Genomic DNA, 16,036 nt, shown 5'->3' with positions numbered 1-16,036 from the left:
GTTGGTTATCCATTTTAAATATAGCAGCTTGTCCACCCCAAACACCCTAACTACAATAACAGTTAATTAGCAAAGGGTCTGAGTACTTTTAGCGTAGATGCTAGGTAAGAATTTTAAACAGAAAGCCAAATAAAATACAGGTGCCTGTCTGGAAACATTCTTGGTGTGCACTGCCACTAAAAGCATCAAGACTGTAAGCCCCCAAAGGAGATGATGGGTTTTATGTGCTTAAACACATTTGGTCTTTGTCTTCTGGTACAGAGCTCCTAAAACCCTTACAATGTCCTAAATGATAACAGTGATAAACGTGTCTTGACACTCCTAACAAACCCCTTTCAACCACATCTGAGTTTATGTTAACGAGGTGACTTTTGGAGCGCACCTAAGTACCGAGGGTTGGTTGCCATGGTAACCTACCTAGGCTAAAGAACTGAAACTTTCAGTCCCAGCCCCTGATTTCCCAGGAGGGAGAGGGACTGGAGGCTGAGTCAATGCCAAGGGCCAATGATTTGATTAACGATACCTATGTAATAGAGCTCCCATAAATCCCCTAAAGGACAGGGTCTGCAGAGCTCCCAGGCTGGAGAAGCACTTCCCTGGTGGCTCAGACAGTAAAGAATCCAGCTGCAGTGCAGACCTGGGTTCGGTCCCAGAGTTGGAAAGATCCCCAGGAGAAGGAAATGGCAACCTACTCCAGTATTCTTGCCTGGAGAATTCCACAGAGAGACGAGCCTGGTGGGAGCTCGCAACGAGTCAGACACGACTGAGCAAGGAGCACTTTCACTTTCAGGCTGGAGAACCGAACACTTCCACTTGCCACCAGAGCAAGTCCCAAACTCCACAAGGACAGAAGCTCTTTTGCTCCCGACCTCATCCTCTCTATCTTTCACCTGACTGTTGATTTGTATCTGTTCATATTCTTTGTAACAAACTGGTAATCCACTGAGTAAACCAGTTTCCCAAGTTCTCTGACTAGCTATTGAAAATTAACTGAACCCAAAGAGGGAGTTGTGGGACTCTGACGGAAAACCAGTCGAGCACGGGTAACACTGGTATCTGACGTGGAGGGCAGTCTTGTGGGACTGGGCCCTGGACCCGTGAAATCTGACGCTATCTCTGGGTGGTGTCAGAATCAGGCTGAACTGTAGGACTCCCAGCTGGTCTCCAAGAATTGCTTGGTGGTGTGGGGAAGAAATCCCACATACTGGAAATGGATGTCAGAATCATAGTGGGTACAGAATATTAGTGCTGTTAAAAAAAAAAAAAGTTTAGCTAGTTACATTTTTAAAAGAAGAATTTCTTAAAGGTAAATACATGAGGTAATAGATGTGTTAAGTAACTTGATTGTGGTAAATATTCCACCAATGTATATGTATATCAAATCACTGTTGTACACTTTAAATATATATAATTGTTCTTGTCAACTGTATCTCACTAAATCTAAAAAGAATTCTAATTTCCATAGTGTATTTACAGATTTTACTGATGCAGAATGAAGCAGTTCAGAATTTTTAGGGTTTTTTCTTTTTAAATGGAATAAAAAAATACTTTAATAAGAAAAAAGAAGAAACGTTATTTTCAAAAAAGATATTTTCTTGGAAAGTACTTGGTAATATTTCAGATGGTTACAGATGAAAATTTTGTATGTAAGTAAAACATGCACTGAAGGTTGATTTTTAAGTCTTCTTAAGATCACTAACGTAAGCATTACATTTTAATAAAGTCATACATCATTAATAAAATTGATAAATAATTTATGTAAAAGGGGACACATTTCAACACTCTTCACAAGTAGTAGTTACCTGGTCAGGAGGTTGAATATGCTGGACACACTGAAATATGTGAATTCCTTGAGCAGAAACAAGTAAAGGATGTAGAGACTGTTGCGACTGGCTTGTAGCAATCAGCGCAACCAAACTTCCCATGGAAATAAATTCTTTCACCGTATCGTTCAAAGCTGGAATTAAGCAACACAGTGTAAAAGTTTATTATATAAAAGTGACATTTTAAAATCATACACTAGTTAAAAATAATAACCTAAAGCTGACCTTTAGAGTAGAGTGTGCATAGTATGGCTCCTCTTTACCTAGTTTATCTAGACTGAGGACCTAGCATTGGCCAGGTTCCAGTTACTCTAATAGAGGCAAAGGAAGCAATGTAAATGCCATGTTCTCAGAACCATGCCTAGTGAGGTTGGTTCTTACTAGGTAAACTTCTGGATCTTAATTGGTAAATGAAATGGAGTCTCTGAAATAAGTATTATAGATGGATAATAAACTTTCATATTGTGTTCTACTGAGCAAGCAAAATACAGCTTATATACCTATGGCTTTCTGGACAATCTCTTTCTACCCCAGCTCAAGAAAGGTTTGGTATGAGGTAAGAAACCAAACAGGCATTAATAACATATATCTGACCCTGACCTAAAAATCTGCAGCATTCCCTTAAACATGAGACTAGCAAGTCTTTCAGGCACTACAAGATTCCAAATGTGAAATTAACACTAATTTATGGTAATCCAGCCATTATGGTTGCATTCTGTATTCATCTCTTAAGAACCCTGACCCAGTTGAATGCTGTCAAATCCTCCAACCCCTGATCCCATCCTCCCCTAGAACCCTAAGCTCCACTGGGATTTCCTGGACTTCTGCACCTTTGCCGTGGGTCGCACTTCCTTTGTGCCTTCATTAGCCTGAAGCTGCTCCGTGCCAGCTGCTACCCCTCCATCAAAACTCATCTCAGCTATGAGCTACTCTCAGAAACCCTCCCTGGTAACTTCTTACCCAGCCAGCTCCAGGTTAGTATACGTGCTCCTATCGCACTCTGTACACACTTCCAGCAGAACATAGCCTACCCATCTCCTAGTCGTGTCTTCCTGGTCAGATTACATCACCTTGAATTTCCACTTACTCACCTGTAAAACCAGGAGAGTATCTGCACGGGGAGTACAGAGCAGCCCCTCGCAGTCAACACAGTCGCTATCAAAACTATGAGTCTTCTGTATTAACACTATCCGTTTACTTTTATTTCCTCTCCAAGACTCTGAGACTACAGACTGTGCGCGAGCAATAGAGAAGTATTTGTCAAATGAGCAAGGGTAAAGCTGTACAGTTCAGCAATTTCTAATAAACGGAGAAGGGAGAACCTCCTTGGTGGCTTAGATGGTAAAGAATCTGCCTGCAGCGCGGGAGACCTGGGTTCAATCCCTGGGTTGGGAAGATCCCCTGGAGAAGGGAATGGCTACCCACTCCAGAGGAGAATACGGCCCCAAAGACTAATGATGAGGTTGGAGAATGTTCACACTGCTCTATGGATCTTGCTAATACAGGGCAACTACACAATTATACCATGCCCCCAGGCGCTGCAAAAGCAACGCATTACACAGCACACATCCTGTTCTCCGAAAAGCACAGCTTCACCACTAACACTAAAAACGCTGGCTGATAAAGGAGAAGGCCTGCAGGCAGTGAGCGGCCGTGCGCATTACCGTGGGCAAGCCGCTGGCTCTGAACGGCCTCCGGACTGTGCTCGTGTTCAGGGAGAGCAGAGCGCCCAACGACAAGGTCCAGGTCGTCCAGCAGCACAACGGAAGGCTGCCGCCACAGCGCCTCCGAGAAAGCTGCCGCTAGGGTCTTCTGTATGTTTTCAAGCCTTTTTCCTTAACACAGCAGATATAAAATGGTTTTAATGTTATTTGAAGGCTGGGAAAGTTCAGGCTGCCCTTGAAAGCATTAGAAAAGCTCAATATTGATTTGACTATGCAAATTTTATCCATACAGTATTTTGTTAATACACCAATCACTAAAATTGTTAAGTCGTTAACACAGTTTAATGAATACAGCTTCAAACAACTCAGTAAAGTACTGAATTTTGTAAAACTGAAAGACTATGCTACTATAATTTCTATACATACGTGTTTGTTCATTCCTTGGAGAATTTCAGATCCCTATTTATAACAAAACAGTAAACTAAAAACAGGATGGGGGAAAATATAAATGAAAGTAAGGGGTCAAGAATCAGATGCAGGATGCTTGGGGCTGGTGCACTGGGATGGCCCAGAGAGATGGTGTAGGGAGGGAAGTGGGGGGGTGTTCAGGATGGGGACACGTGTACACCCGTGGAGGATTCATGTCGATGGATGGCAAAACCAGTACAGTATGGTACAGTAAAATAAAGTAAAATTTTTTCTTAAAAAAGTGTTTTATGCTCACAACGAAAAAAAAAAAAAAAAGGAATCAGATAAAAGCAAACACAAATGTAGCTGCCTCAAGATCCTAGAATCGCTATATTTAAATTACTAATGTCACTTCCATCTTCATGGTGAATTACAAACTTTTCATTTTCAAAGAATAGAGAACATACCAATTCATAAGAAAGGTCAAGAGTTCCTGTTACTTCAAACTTAAAATTTTCACATGAGGCTGCAAGCAAGACTCTAAGAGAAGGACAAGGTCTCTAAAAACCACCTTTATAGAATATGAAGTAATGGGTTTTCAAAGGCTATTTCTTAGTTTCTCACTATATACTAGATTAATAAACAGAATATAATGACTAGTTGCTAGCAGGAGTGGTCGCAAGGGGAGAAAAAACTAACTACACAGTAAAGTTTTTCTGATTCTTAAACAATTAGATAATAATATGTTGCAGACTTTCAGAAGTGTAAGTGTACAGTTGGCCCTTGAACAACACAGGTTTGAACTGTGCAAGTGGACTTACATATATGTGGATTTTTTCCAACAGGAAATACTACAATACTATACCATCCGAGGTTGGCTGATTCGTGGACACAGTGGAACCACGTGTTCAGAGGACTGACTGTAAGTCACACCAAGATTTCTGGCTTCAAGGAGGGTTGGCACCCCTAACTCACGCGCTGTTCAAGAGTCAGCTGTGTATGGTAAGTCGTAAATTTCCTCTCTGCTGTTTACAGCCACCCACATTCCCTCCCCTGAAGCAGTCACTTGACTAGTTCCCCAAAGCAATTCAGAAGTAATCTATACTTCTGATTAGATTTCTAATCAGAATCTAATATACTGAATCTAATCTATTCAATTAGATTATATTCTAAATACTAATTTTCTCAGAGTTGTGCAAATTGGCATTTTTTAGGAGTATTGCCTACAGAGAGTTTTGAGTAGGGAAAAAAAAGCCTCCAGCAAATATAGGGAGTTTTAAGATTTTTATTAAAAACATTAGACTGCCAAAGATCTGAAATTTCTAAGTACTTTCAATGACCTAATGACAAACAGAAAAATTAAAGAATAGCTATTTGTTTTTATTAATTAGCAGCAATAAATAGTAACATTTCTTTCTACCAAAAAAGACATTTATGTAGATTACCATAGTCATACCTCGTAAAGCTTTACAGTCAATTATTTCCACATGGGCATCCAGTATGTCAAATGCTTCTTTACAGATTGCCTTCGCTAAAGTTGATTTTCCACTTCCCTAGAAAATAATTGTGTCGTAAGAACTCTCAGTGTATTCAGTCCCAGAAATAGCCCCTGTCACTGTGGTAATCACCAAGATTCAGTCTCATCAGTCAAGTATATACTGCTGCTGCTGCTGCTAAGTCGCTTCAGTCGTGTCTGACTCTGTGCGACCCCAAAGACGGCAGACCACCAGGCTCCCCCGTCCCTGGGATTCTCCAGGCAAGAGTACTGGAGTGGGCTGCCATTTCTTTCTCCAATGCAGGAAAGTGCAAAGTGAAAGTGAAGTCACTCAGTCGTGTCCGACTCTTAGCGACCCCATGGACTGCAGCCTTCCAGGCTCCTCCATCCGTGGGGTTTTCCAGGCAAGAGTACTGGAGTGGGGTGCCATTGCCTTCTCCCCAAGTATATACTACACAATGCTATATAACAACTACATCTCGATAAACCTGGGGAAAAAGAAGAAAATCCACATCTCTAATTTAAAAATAACACTTAAAAATACAAGATAACTATTAATACTTAAGACAGAAAGGTTAAAAAAAAATCTGTTATCACCCCAACTCACAAAATTACTATCAACTGTTTTGCTATATCTTTCTTCCAGACACTCCACACACATTTTATGCAAATTTATTAAGCTGGGGTTACAGTATTCCTGAGGGTTTACAATAAATCACTGTCCTCTTTATCAACAGACATAGAGGTACCTCAGCCCCCTAGTACAATGCCACTCTGAGGATGTACTGGACCATAATGTGCTTATCAAAACCCTTCCTGATGTATATTTAACAGAATTCTGCAGAAAGAATGCACTGGTCATAGCAAACACCCTCTTCCAACAACACAGGAGAAGACTCTACACACGGACATCACCAGATGGTTGACCCCGAAATCAGACTGATTATATCCTTTGCAGCCGAAGATGGAGAAGCTCTATATACTCAGCAAAAACAAGACCGGGAGCTGACTGTGGCTCAGATCATGAACTCCTTATTGCCAAACTCAGATTTAAATTGAAGAAAGTAGGGAAAACCACTAGACTATTCACGTATGAACTAAATCAAATCCTTTATGACTATACAGTGGAAGTGAGAAATAGATTTAAGGGACTAGATCTGATAGACAGAAGAGGGCCTGATGAACTATGGACGGAGGTTCATGACCTTGTACAGGAGACAGGAATCAAGACCATCCCCAAGAAAAAGAAATGCAAAAAAGCAAAATGGATGTCTGAGGAAGCCTTACAAATAGCTGTGAAAAGAAAGGAAGTGAAAAGCAAAGGTGAAAAGGAAAGATATACTCATCTGAACGCAGAGTTCCAAGGAACAGCAAGGAGAGATAAGAAAGCCTTCCTCAGTGATCAGTGCAAGGAAATAGAGGAAAACAATAGAATGGGAAAGACTAGAGATCTCTTCAAGAAAATTAGAGATACCAAGGGAACACTTCATGCAAAGATGGGCTTGATAAAGGACAGAAATGGTATGGACCTAACAGAAGCAGAAAATATTAAGAAGAGGTGGCAAGAATACACGGAACTGTACAAAAAATATCTTCATGACACAGATAATCACAAAGGTGTGAACACTCCCACTCACCTAGAGCCGGACATCCTGGAATGTGAAGTCAAGTGGGCCTTAGAAGGCATCACTATGAAGAAAGCTAGTGGAGGTGATGGAATTCCAACTGAGCTATTTCAAATCCTGGAAGATGATGCTGTGAAAGTGCTGCACTCATGCCAGCAAATTTGGAAAACTCAGCAGTGGCCACAGGAATGGAAAAGTTGTTTTCATCTCAGTCCCAAAGAAAGGCAATGCCAAAGAATGCTCAAACTACTGCACAATTGCACTCATCTCACACACTAGTAAAGTAATGCTCAAAATTCTCCAAGCCAGCTTCAGTAATACATGAACTGTGAAATTCCAGATGTTCAAGCTGGATTTAGAAAAGGCAGAGTAACCAGAGATCAAATTGTCAACATTCACTGGATCATGGAAAAAGCAAGAGAGTTCCAGAAAACCATCTATTTCTGCTTTATTGACTATGCCAAAGCCTTTGACTGTGTGGATCACAATAAACTGTGGAAATTCTGAAAGAGATGGGAATACCAGACCACCTGACCTGCCTCTTGAGAAACCTATATGCAGGTCAGGAAGCAACAGTTAGAACTGGACATGGAACAACAGACTGGCTCCAAATAGGAAAAGGAGTACGTCAAGGCTGTATATTGTCACCCTGCTTATTTAACTTCTATGCAGAGTACATCATGAGAAATGCTTGGCTGGAGGAAGCACAGGCTGGAATCAAGATTGCCAGGAGAAATATCAATCACCTCAGATATGCAGATGACACCACCCTTATGGCAGAAAGTGAAGAAGAATTAAAGAGCCTCTTGATGAAAGCGAAAGAAGAGAGTGAAAAAGTTGGCTTAAAGCTCAACATTCAGAAAACTAAGATCATGGCATCCAGTCCCATCACTTCATGGCAGATAGATGCGGAAACAGTGGCTGACTTTATTTTTCTGGGCTCCAAAATCACTGCGGATGGTGACTGCAGCCATGAAATTAAAAGACGCTTGCTCCTTGGAAGGAAAGTTATGACCAACCTAGATAGCAAAATAAAAAGCAGACATTACTTTGCCAACAAAGGTCCGTCTAGTCACGGCTATGGTTTTTCCAGTGGTCATGTATGGATGTTAGAGTTGGACTGTAAACAAAGCTGAGTGCAGAAGAATTGATGCTTTTGAACTCTTGAGAGAAGAGAAGACTCTTGAGAGTCCCTTTGACTGCAAGGAGATCCAACCAGTCCATTCTAAAGCAGATCAGTCCTGGGTATTCATTGGAGGGACTGATGTTGAAGCTGAAACTCCAATACTTTGGCCACCTGATGCGAAGAGCTGACTCATTTGAAAAGACCTTGATGCTGGGAAAGATTGAGTGCAAGAGGAGAAGGGGACGACGGAGGATGAGATGGCTGGATGGCATCACCGACTCAATGGACATGGGTTTGGGTGGACTCCAGGAGTTGGTGATGGACAGGGACGCCTGGCATACTGTGGTTCATGGGGTCGCAAAGAGTCGGACATGACTGAGCAACTGAACTGAACTGATGTATATTTATGTTACTCCCAATTTTTAACCATGATAAGTAAAGCTAAAATAAATATCCATGCATTTATGTTTGTTTGTCAGATTATACATTCAGAATAAATTTCTATGAGCTAATACTATATCAAAGGGTATACACATTTAAATTTTGCTAAACATTGCTGTAAGTGCCCCCTAGAAGATCGAACACTTAGGTATCTATAATTCTTTTAATATAGACTTCCTCCCTTAGGCTACTACCATTGTTGCTTTGACCAGCTTTTTTTTTTTTTTTTAAACATACATATTTTATTTATTTATTTAGGCTCAGCCAGCTCTTAGTTGTGGCATGCAGGATCTAGTCCCCTGACCAGGGATCGAATCTGGGGCCCCCTGCATTACAAGTGCAGAGTCTTATCCACTGGACAACCAGGGAAGTCCCTGCCTAGCTTTTAATAGCCCTGCATCAGTTCTAATATTTTGCTTTTCATTACTGTGAACAGGAAAACTAGCCAAGCTTATTGTGTAAAGTCTGAAATTTAGTAGGCATTCAACAATAGTACCATCATTATAGTTTACAGAGTTGCATTTATTTTTAAAGTCAGTGGACCCTAAAGAATAAAGAAATTAGGGGTACTGGACTGTATGTCCCACCTGTTATACTTTTGGTTTAGTCAGAAGGCCTTTTCTCTCACTCAAATTCACATTTTAGTACTTTTCAGTTTACAAAGCCTTTTCATATATATTACTTCTCTTAAGTGAGATCCTAAAAGGCAAGGTTAGAAACTGAAAAACTGCCTCAAGTCACAGCTGTAAGCCCATAAGAGTAGTGGGACTCAGATTCAGTTCTGCCACTAGTGCCATTAACTGTGCTACCCCTAAGTCACATGGTGGAGGTCTGATTTCTCAGTCAACAGGACATTGTTTTTTAAAATAATATTCTACCATGATGATATATTTTGAAATTTGACATAGGTAATTTAGAGAACATTTAGAGTAACTGCTATATGGTAGCAGCCTTGCATATCTGGAATAAACCCTACTTGATTGTGGTATATAATTCTTTTTATACATTAGTTTATCACATTTGCTAATATTTTGTTAAGGATTTCTGCATCTGTGTTCATGATAAGTCTTAGTCGGTAGTTTTCTTATGATGCCTGTCTATTTTGGTATTAGGTAATGCTGGCAAAAAGGAGTACGTCAAGGCTGTATATTGTCACACTGCTTATTTAACGTATATGCAGAGTACATCATGGGAAATGCTGGGCCAGGAGAAGCACAAGCTGGAATTAAGACTGCCAGGAGAAATATCAATAACCGCAGATATGCAGATGACACCATCTTTATGGCAGAAAGTGAAGAAGAACTAAAAAGCCTCTTGATGAAAGTGAAAGAGAAGAGTGAAAAAGTTAGCTTAAAGCTCAACATTCAGAAAATGAAGATCATGGCATCTGGTCCCATCACTTCATGGAAGATAGATGGGGAAATAGTGTCAGACTTTATTTTTCTGGGCTCCAAAATCACTGTGGATGGTGATTGCAGCCATGAAATTAAAAGACGCTTGCTCCTTGGAAGGAAAGTTATGACCAACATAGGCAGCATATTAAAAAGCAGAGACATTACTTTGCCAACAAAGGTCAGTCTAGTCAAGGCTATGGTTTTTCCAGTGGTCATATATGGATTTGAGAGTTGGACCGTGAAGAAAGCTGAGTGTTGAAGAATGGATGGTTTTGAACTGTGGTGTTGGAGAAGACTCTTGAGAGTCCCTTGGACTGCAAGGAGATCCAACCAGTCCATTCTGAAGGAGATCAGCCCTGAGTGTTCACTGGAAGGACTGATACTAAAGCTGAAACTCTGATACTTTGGCCACCTCATGTGAGCAGTTGACTCATTGGAAAAGACCCCAATGCTGAGAGGGATTGGGGGCAGGAGGAGAAGGAGACGACAGAGGATGAGATGGTTGGATGGCATCACCAACTCGATGGACATGAGTTTGAGTGAACTCTGGGAGTTGGTGATGGGGGGAGGCCTGGCGTCTTGCGGTTCACGGGGTCGCAAAGAGCTGGACATGACTGAGCGACTGGAGTGAACTGAATGCTGGCCTCACACAGTAGCCTGGATTTGCCTCTGCTTCCACCCACTGGAAGAGACTGTAGACAACCGGGACAATTTCTTCCTTGGGAGTTTGGTAGTGTGTGCCCAGTGCACCCATCTGGGTGTGTGCTTTCTGTTTGAGAATGATATTAATTACAGACTCAGTTTCTTTAATAGATGTAAGCCATTTCATATTGTCATTATTCTTCTTGTGTGAGTTTTGGCAGCCTGTGTCTTTCAAGGAAGTGGTCTATTTATCTAGGTTATCAAATTTTTAGGCATAGAGCTAAAAATGTTTAGGGGCAATAGCTGTTTATTACAATTACTGTTTATTACCTGTTTTTTAAATTTATTTTTAATTGGAGGATAACTGCTTTACCGTGTTGTGTTAGTTTCTGCCTACAAGATGAATCAGCTCCAAGTACACATTTATTCTCTCCCTCTTGAGCTTCGCCCCCACCCCCTGCCCATTATATCCTACTAGGCCAACAGAGAGCTTTATCATCCTTTTAATGTCTATGGGATCTGTAGTGATGTCCTCTTTTTCATTTCTTACACTAGTAATTTGTATCCTCTTTTTTTTTCTTAGCCTGCCTAAGGGTTTATCAATTTTTACGGATCTTTAAAAAAAAAAGCCTTTGGTTTCACACTGATTTTCTCTACTGATTCCCTGTTTTCACTTCAATGGCTTCTACTCCAATTCATATTATTTCTTCTGCTTACACTGGATTTAATTTGCTCTTCTCTTTCTAGTTTACTAAAGTAGAAACTTGGATTACTGGAGTAGTTGCTCTATTTTAAGTAAGAAATCAAAAGAAAGCAATTGGGGTTGTAAGAGGAAAAAAGTTATTATGCTGGAGTTAAAACTGAATAGAAATAAAAAAGCCTTATGATTTTGAACTGATATAAAAAACCCACGAAGACTCACAAAAATCACACTGTAGCCCTGGAAAAAATACTGCGTTGGTAGAGAAGAAAACTGTAAGCCTCTTCAGAGAGCAGGGAACCTCTAGTAAGACTGGCAAAGATTAAAACAAGAGAAGACACAAATTACCAATATCAGGAAACAGGACATAACAGATCTCCCATCTGTGAAAAGCACAGTAAGATGTGCTGCTGTTGGGAATATAAACTGGTACAGCCACTGTGGAGAACAGGATGAAGGTTCCTTAAAAAAACGAAAAACAGAGCTACCATATGACCCAGCAATCCCATTACTGGGCATATACCCAGAGAAAAACATAACTCAAAGAGACACTTGCAGCCCAATTCACTGCCGCACCATTTACAATAGCCAGCACATGGAAGCCAGCTAAATGACCATCAGAGGGATGGACAAAGATGTGGCGCGCGTGTGCGCGCACGCACACACACACGCACACACACACGCACACACACACACACACACAGTGGAATATCACTCAGCCATAAAAATAAAATCGGGTCATCTGTAGAGATGCGAATGGACCTAGAGACTGTCATACAGAGTGAAGTCAGTCACACAGAGAAGGAAAAATGTCGTATGACATCCCTAGTATATGGAATCTGAAAAGAAATGATACAAATGAACTTACGAAATGGAAAGAAACTCACTGCCTTAGAAAATGAACTCGTGGTTGCCGGCGGCGGGGACAGTTAAGGACTCTGGGAAGGTCATGCACACACCACTGTATTTAAAATGGACAATCAACAAAACACTGCTGTACAGCACGAGGAGCTCTGCTCAATGTCACGCGGCAGCCTGGACGGGAGGGGAGCTTGGGGGAGAACGGATACACGTATGGCTGAGGCCCTTCCGCCTGAGACTGTCACAGTATTGTTGATCGGCTATACCCCAATACAGGATGTTTTCTGGTGTTAAAAAAAAGATGTGGCACGTGCGCACACAGACACACAGACACACACACACACACACACACACACAGGAATACTACTCAGCCATAAAAAGGAACGAAACTGGGTCATTTGCAGAGACGTGAATGGACTTAGAGACTGTCACAGAGTGAAGTCAAGAGAACAAATATCATAGTAATGCATATATGTGGAATCTAGACAAATGGTATAGATGATCTTATCTGCAAAGCAGAAACAGAGACCCAGACACAGAGAACAAACCTATGGACATCAAGTGAGCAGAGAAGGCGTGGTGGGATGAATTAGGAGACTGGGATTGACATATATATACTACTGATACTATGCATAAAGTAGGTAGCTAATAAGGACACTGCTGTATAGCTCAGGGAATGCTACGCAATGCTCCGTGGTGACCTAAATGGGACACACACAAGTGGGAAGGGGCACGTGTGTATACCTAGAGCTGATTCACTCTGCTGTACAGTAGAAACTAACATTGTCAAGCAACTATAGTGTCAGGCATTCAGCTGTGTCCAGCTCTTTGCGACCCCATGGACTGTAGCCCACCAGGCTCCTCTGTCCATGGGATTCTCCAGGCAAGAATACTGGAGTGGGTTGCCATTCCCTTCTCCAGTAAAGCAACTATACTCCTATAAAAAATTTTTTATAAGAGCACAGTTGGAGAATACTACAAGCAACTTCATGCTCACAAATTTGACAACTTAGAAGAAACAAACACATTCTTCAAAAACTACAAACTACCAAACACCTGCCAAAATGAAACAGATGATTAAAGACTTTGAATTTATAAAAAATATATAAAGAAATCTCTAGGCACAGATGGTTTCAGTGGAGATTTTACTAAACATTTTAAAGAATTTACATCAATTTTATACACTCTCTTCCAAAAATCAGAACAGAAGGGAACAGTTTTCAACCCATTCTGTGAGGCCAGTATTACTCTGAGAGCAAAACCAAAGGCAGAACTTCAGGCTAGTATTGATCGTGAAATTACACGCAGAAATCCTCAACAGAATATCAGCAAACAGAACTCAGCAAAGTATAAAAAGAATACCCTGGAGAAGGAAATGGCAACCCATTCCAGTATTCTTGCCTGGAGAATGCCCTGGATGGAGGAGCTTGGTGGGCTATAGTCCACGGGTTGCAAAGAGTCAGACACGACTGAGCAACTTCACTTCACAAAAACAGACCACTACTAGTAGGTGGGATTTATTACAGACTTGCATGGCTGATTCAACATTTCAAAATTAATCAGCCCCGTTAACACGCTTTGTTGTCGTTTAGTCACTAAGCCATGTCTGACCTTTTGTGACCTCACGGGCTGTAGCCTGCCAGGCTCCTCCGTCCATGAGATTTTCCAGGCAAGAATACTGGAGTAGGTTGCCATTTTCTTCCCCAGGGGATCTTCCCAACTCAGGGATCAAACCTGTGCCTCCTGCATTGACAGGTGGACTTTTTACTACTGAGTCACCAGGGAATCCCTATTTAACACCCTACCAACATCATAAAAAAGAAAATTCATACAACCATATCAACTGAAATAGAAAAACAGCAAGGAGAGCGTCACCTAATTCCACACTGTTTTCTCAATAGCTCATAGCAGGCACTCAAAAATATTAGTGAATGAATAAATTCTTTCCATCTATCGTATCAACAACCCTATATAACAGATGATTAAAACTCAAAGAGAGAGGAATTAAAAATGGCTAATCAGGCACTTCCCTGATGGTCCAGTGGCTAAGACTCTGCATTCCCAATGTAGGGGGCCCAGGTTTGATCCCTGGTCAGGGAACTCGATCCCACGGGCGGCAACTAAGAGGTTGTATGGCACAACACAGAGACCCTACATGCTGCAACCAAGACCAGGTGCAGCCATATACTTATTTTAAATTTTAGTAAAAAATATGCTGATTAATGAAAATGAGCATATTTTAACCACATACCTTTCCTCCCGTGAGTAAAAGGGCTCCATTTCTAAGTCCTGCCACAAGGGACACCAGTTGCCGAGACAAAGGGCGCCCTAGGAGGCTATGAGTGATGTGCTCCATGGAGGAGACGCCTAAGGAATTCACTCCTCTGCAAAACATGTAAATTGCATGATCAAACGCTAAAACAGGATAAAATCTAGCTATAAACAATTTGGAAATTTTCCTTTGCAGGCTAGTTAATGATTTATAAAAAGAGTAAAAGCTTGGAAAATTTCCCTTACTTGAGAGTAAAATGTTTTAATGCCAAATCTGAGTCACAGATTTTAAAACTAATTTTACTACCTACAAACATGTGCAGTAACTAAAAATTCTGTCCAAACAGGAATCCTTAAGGGGATTTGTCTTAATACACACACATATCCCCCTCAAAATGATTCTGGCTTGTTAACCAAAATTATCATACATGAGTGCTTTTAAAATATTAGGATAACTGAAGACTTATTTCCTCTTAAACATCATCTTTGAAATCCAGTTTCAATCTGAAGATTACACAAACATGAACTTCAACCTGATTCTGATTCTGCCAGTTTATTTCTGATAATAAATACCATAAATTATTAAATTAGTCTGAGAGTTTTTACTTTATAGAGTATTTACTTTAAAAAGCAGATTATTGTTGCTTTGTAGTTTAATCCTTTAACTAAAACCTTTCTAGATTATACTATTACAGAAAATAAAATCACTACTACTACATCCATTAAAGGCCTCTGTGACAAATTCTAAGAAGTAACAGTTTATGTGAGATTCTTATACGGTATTAAGAGCTAAAGAAATTGAGGCTTAAAAGCTAAGGAAAACACAAATAATTCCCATCAATCAGTACATCTATAAGACAGTGAAGGAATAACTTAATTTGAAATATTTTTAAACACTCAACTAATGTCTTTGGATTTAACTTTCAAAGCTAATTTATTAATTTCAAAAGATTATTGCTTTATTCAAGCATGTATGATCCAGGTCATATCTAGTTGGCTCTTTTCTCACAGATCAAATCTCAAAGTAAAATTTCTAATACGTTTCAGTCTTTCAGTTTATCTAAGAAGAGAAGGCAAATTACTAAGCCAGGTGTGAAAACAGAAACAATCCCTGAAGAAACTATCTACCATTACATTAGTAAGACTAGTCAACGACACTGACATCTAATTTAATATTTACACATAAAAGCCCTGAGACAGGTAATGCTAAACGTGTCTAAACATGCCAGTTTGGCTGTGACTTCTTACCCCAAGCAGTTCAGCTTTAAAAAAGGAAGAATAAAGTCAATTTCCTCACTGTTTTCTTCTTTTACCATAGGATCTAGAAGGACCTATAGTAGCAAGGAAAAATCAATTTTACATGTCACAATAATACCTTTGCCTGCTTTTCTTGGGTTTCAGGAAACTGAATTGCTGATTCTGTTATACCAGAGAGAAAAGATATACTGTGCATGCAAGATTATTACTTAAAATAGCCCTGACAATAACAATTTACTCGTCTAAGGAATATAAATATTTATAGTTAACGAGCAGTAAAGAATGTCTTCTTCATAAAGTTTAGAGATATATCTTTATTTGCAATTTTG

The 16,036-nt window shown here is 40.3% G+C and overlaps 1 protein-coding gene and 1 non-coding gene across 3 annotated transcripts in view; one reads left to right on the top strand and one right to left on the bottom strand.

Moving 5' to 3' along the window:
* PEX1 (peroxisomal biogenesis factor 1) overlaps positions 1-16,036 on the bottom strand; it is a 74,664-nt gene that overhangs the window by 26,820 nt on the left and 31,808 nt on the right. For both annotated transcript variants that reach the window (XM_018047430.1, XM_018047429.1), the window contains exons 9-13: positions 15,699-15,781; positions 14,431-14,563; positions 5,352-5,448; positions 3,488-3,658; positions 1,803-1,957 (exon numbers count right to left, since the gene is read on the bottom strand). In XM_018047430.1, coding sequence (XP_017902919.1) covers positions 1,803-1,957; positions 3,488-3,658; positions 5,352-5,448; positions 14,431-14,563; positions 15,699-15,781 — 639 coding nt within the window. The remainder of the gene's footprint in view (positions 1-1,802; positions 1,958-3,487; positions 3,659-5,351; positions 5,449-14,430; positions 14,564-15,698; positions 15,782-16,036) is intronic.
* On the top strand, positions 14,207-14,279 carry TRNAG-CCC. Its single transcript has one exon. It is a non-coding gene; the product is annotated as a tRNA-Gly (tRNA).

The sequence above is a fragment of the Capra hircus genome, chromosome 4 (genome assembly GCF_001704415.2).
Source record: "Capra hircus breed San Clemente chromosome 4, ASM170441v1, whole genome shotgun sequence".
Taxonomy (NCBI): domain Eukaryota; kingdom Metazoa; phylum Chordata; class Mammalia; order Artiodactyla; family Bovidae; genus Capra; species Capra hircus.
The sequence above is the reverse complement of the archived record's forward strand: the minus strand, read 5'-3'. Positions and strand labels throughout refer to the sequence as shown.